The 4,576-nt window shown below is 37.9% G+C and overlaps 1 protein-coding gene across 1 annotated transcript; it reads left to right on the top strand.

The window, feature by feature from the left end:
• Positions 1–2,773: 2,773 nt before the first annotated feature.
• On the top strand, positions 2,774–3,793 carry LOC128739697 (zinc finger protein 205-like). Its single transcript, XM_053835194.1, has one exon. The coding sequence runs from the start codon at positions 2,774–2,776 to the stop codon at positions 3,791–3,793; it is 1,020 nt and encodes a 339-aa protein (XP_053691169.1).
• The last annotated feature ends 783 nt before the right edge of the window (positions 3,794–4,576 follow it).

Below are 4,576 nucleotides of genomic sequence, written 5' to 3'. Positions count from 1 at the left end.
CGCATAATCATATTAAATACAATAATCTGTGGGCTGGTCATTCAGTACTATTTCAACCTTTGTGATTTTTAAAAGAAATCTCTATGTCTCAATGGTTGCAGGCGTTGAACTTATGAACTCCCCTCCACGTATTCTCAAATCCACCATTGCATTTAATAAAAAATTTAATCTGAATATTTCGCTCTTCTCTTTTAAACATTCGCTTGAACAATGATTTTTATAAACATACGTATGCCAGAAATGCAGTTTACATTAGTCTTTGATCTCATGATCTGATTTTTTTGTTAAGGAGGACTTATACTACTAAATCTGATATAGTCCTACGTCACCGTTTCGTACAACCCTTAGGGCTGCATACCTTGTAGTTTGTTAAGAAAAAAAATCTCTGACGCTATTTATGTTTGAAACCGCTTGTTCCTTGGTGAACCTTTTAGTCATATGAATATCAGGCCATTCCTCAGCGGATGCTGGTTCTCAATAATAACGTGTTTATCTTTGTATATTAAGGATGCAAACGCACCACCATTAGAAGCGATTGTCATTAGTCCCCAATAGCATTTGTCCAGTCTGGTGATGCACTCCGGAAGAAGTGCACTACTGCGTTAGGAGTTGTTCTCCAAATATCAGGGGTTCTAAGTTAACAGCTCTCTGTCGAAGAACCTTGATCTTTAATTAAATATTGCCGGACATCGGCATAACAGGCTATCCAAGTCTTTTTTATAAACCACAAATTCGACATATACCACCTTGAAGTTTCCCTATAAGCTTCAGATGATAGCGGTTCGGACAATGTCCTGTTATAAGACCAGTATAAATGCTTCGATCTTTCTTCGAAAGCTCCAGGATTTTGCGAATCATTGAAAGTTTTGGAGAGATAAACCGTTGCTGCATGCCAATGAAAGTGTATCATACCAATTTAATTCCACTTTCGTACATTTCCGTAAAAAAGCAATATAACTTAACATGAGTTGATTTGATGTTATGGTCGGGGCCACCATTGATCCCAATCATAATCACAACATGACAATAGGGTATGTTGCCGCTTCGTCGTAATTGCCTATTACCATCCTATCCAACACAAATTATTTAAAATATCAGTGTTTTTTTATGACACACAATGCAAAATTAGTTATTTCCTAACATTTTAGTTTGTTGACTAAAGCTTGCTTCATTTGGAATTGGAACAAACTTTTGCTCATATTGTGGTGCTCTTGGTGGACGGATTTGGAAGTTCTTAGCGCCCACGTGTCGGAAATTTTATTAGCTTCACCTATGTATTTTTGACATTCAACAAAATGGAAACCGAAAGAAGGGAAAAAATGTGCACAGTTGTATGGAAAATCCACCGTGGTCTGCATCTAGGCTAACTAAACAGCAGAAAATTTCGTGATTTCAAGAAAATGCTTTAATAGTCGCTTTTTAGTGAATTCAAAGCGCACGTGTGTTTGAGTCAAAACAGCACAAGAATTTTTGGAGTATTTATTAAATCCATCCAAAAAACGATGAAAATTAGAGTGGCTTTGTTTTACTACTAGTGCTCAGCACAGCAGTAGCTTTATTTGATCAAAAATATCATTTTTAGATTTATTTGATTTTAGGTTGTGTTTTGTAGCGCATCAGCAAGCTTTTAATATGCCTAGTAATTGTCATGTTTCCACTGGTCTACGTTTGTTTAATTTACCGGAATTGCACTTAATTCTGCGCATGGTTCCTAATTCTGCGCACCGCATGTTTCCCTTAAAAACCGTAGCGTTCTCAAATGAATGGCTCTATGTACATGAGTTTTCCTAGATGTGTCGATTAAGATAAAAATTTGCAGGAATTTAGAAGTTTTGACTGAAATGTGGGGTGCGCAGAATTAGAGGGGAAACGTTCTGTTTTCGAGAACTCCGTTTGGCGTCCAAAACAGCGCTTCCGATCAAGTTTTGCGGCGCTTCCTTTATGACCTTTGAACTATTTCAAGTTTCTTCAAAGCGGAATTGCCCAAGTGAAATTGGAGTCTTCCAAGTGGAATTGCCGGGTGCTGTCTCCCTGTTTATGTTCATGTAAAGCAAAAAAAAATAAGAAGGAGGTGTTATTCTCTCTTTCGTTGGTTTGTTTGTTTTGAGTTATTTGAAAAGGATTCAGGCCTAAGCAGCGCACGAAAGAGAGAAAATGTGCGATAGAAACTCACTTGGGGTAATGTATCATGTCAGATAGGATTTTCACACACATATGTTCAGAAAATTATTTTTTGGAATCAATATCAAAAATCAAGATGTTTAAAACACCATCATTCTCTTTCGCACCAACAACGCTTCCTCGGTAACCCCTACATCAGGTAGGTAAATTTTACCGACATTTTCGAGCAGGCAGAATTTTGGGTTTTTTGTCTCTTATTTTTTCGAAAAGTGGTTACCTGTCGTCATGGTAATTTATTTTCTATTCCTTTTTGACTCCGCTTATGATTTGATCTTTTTAAGTAGTAGTAAAATCATAGCTGTAGTTGTGCATAGCCAGTCAGGTAGGTTAAAAATTTTCATTATAAAAAGGTTTGCAAAGAGCTTGAGAATTTAGTCTTGATTTGATTACTGTCTTCAAAGCAAAGCCGTGGGCTTAAACCGTCATTAGACATTGTTAGAGTACAGGAAAATTACGGGGCCAGTGTAACGACCCTACTGACTATATCTAGCAAGCACCGCCTAGCCGTGATTACTATCTTACGAATTACGAATAAGCCGCCCAGTTCCGAGTGTTTCAGTGCAATCAATTTAATTTGTGTAAATCCTTGAATATGGACGTAGGACAAGAATTTGAATTTGGATCGTCGACTGAAGGTTCGCCAACTTTGGAAGAGTTATTGAATTGTCATTTCGAGTCTGTGCCGTGTGACATTGAAACAATAACTACCAGCGTGGCTCCGGTGTTCCCCGATAATAGTGATTTTAATAATAATTGTGCTGCAGTACAGCAATTAACATCATCGTCAAGTGGCTCTTATTTCCAGCCAGCCGAGTCTAGCTACTCAGGATATAATATTATTTCTCAACCAATTTCCTACGAACAGCCAGTAGTGACTACAGAGGCTCAACTTTTGGAGTTCGGAGTTGGAGTTGGAGTTAATAATAATTGTGCTACAGTACAGCAATTAATACCGTCGTCAAATGGCGCTTATTTCCAGCCAGCCGAGTCTAGCTACTCAGGATATAATATTATTTCTCAACCAAACGAACAGCCAGTAGTGACTACAGAGGCTCAAGTTTTGGAGTCCGTGTTGGCGTCCGTGAAACTTGTTTCACCTAGCAAGCCTCAGGAAGAAGCGATTACAGCCCAGCCTGTCTTTGCAGCTAACAACAGTACCCAATTAGCAGGATGCTCCTCTACGAAAAGAAGAAAGCGAAACAATGCAAAAATTGATTATGATACGAACTTCTATTGTAAGGAGTGTGATCAGAAATTCGGCCGTGTAGGCAGTTGGCGGCAGCACAACAACTCTCAGCATTCCGAACTTCCGTTCGAATGCACTAAATGCGGCAAACGTTTTGGCACTCAGACGCAGCTAACGGTGCACAAACTAAATCACACCGCAGCTAAACAAAAATTTGCATGCGACTATCCCCACTGCACTCGTAGATACGTCCACCGGAAAGATTTACAACGTCACAAACAGAGTCATGAGGGTTCATATGAGTTCATATGTGATCTATGTGGCTATGGATCAGCCCGTAAAGATCACATCCTTAAGCACAGGCTAACGGTACACAGAAACGGTAAAGTTCCATCAAAAGTACCCAAAAAAGGTGCAGCGCAGTAGATTTTTATGGTAGATTTTAAGGGGAGTTGGGCGGTGCAATCTTTCAAAAATTGCGCTCCATTTGTTATTAGCCATAGCTAATTAGCCAACTGTTACGCGGTATCCTTCGAGCAAAAAGTGACTTGAGTGATAGTTAAAATGTTATATTTTTTTTATTAGAGTGGTTTTAACCCAGAGAGTCATTCACCAAATGTTATAATGTTATATGCTTTCCTTGTCCTGAGTAAAAGCAATGTAGCTGACAGGTTTTCGTCATATTAGTGATAATAAATTACAAATAATTTGTATTGTTAATAGTTATTAAATTGATAATTTAATTTAATTATTTTTTTTTAATTTAATTCAATAATAAATCGATATTAATTTACATATATTTTTTTTCAATTGAGGAGATGAGCATAGATTCAAAACAGATTTGTTGTTGTTGTATAGTTTATTATAGAACTAGCTGACCCGACAAACTTCGTATTGCCACAAATTATCCTGTGTATCCTGACAGCGGGTCACCGGCAACACTCGCAACCGGCTCGTCCTGAATGATCTAGTGTTACTATAGATAGTTTTTGTGGTCTTGTATTGACTAATGTTTTATGGAAGAGTCTCGAATTTCTCGAGTTCGATTAGTTTTTGAGTTTCGCAAAAATTTCTGTTTTATTTGTATGAGAGTCCATATCCCCCTACCACAGGGGTGAGAGGTCTCTAACTATCGTAAAATAAATTCAAGACTCCAAAATCTCCCACATGCCAAATTTGGTTCCATTTGCTTGATTAGTTCTCAAGTTA

The sequence above is a fragment of the Sabethes cyaneus genome, chromosome 3 (assembly GCF_943734655.1).
Source record: "Sabethes cyaneus chromosome 3, idSabCyanKW18_F2, whole genome shotgun sequence".
NCBI lineage: Eukaryota > Metazoa > Arthropoda > Insecta > Diptera > Culicidae > Sabethes > Sabethes cyaneus.
The sequence above is the reverse complement of the archived record's forward strand: the minus strand, read 5'-3'. Positions and strand labels throughout refer to the sequence as shown.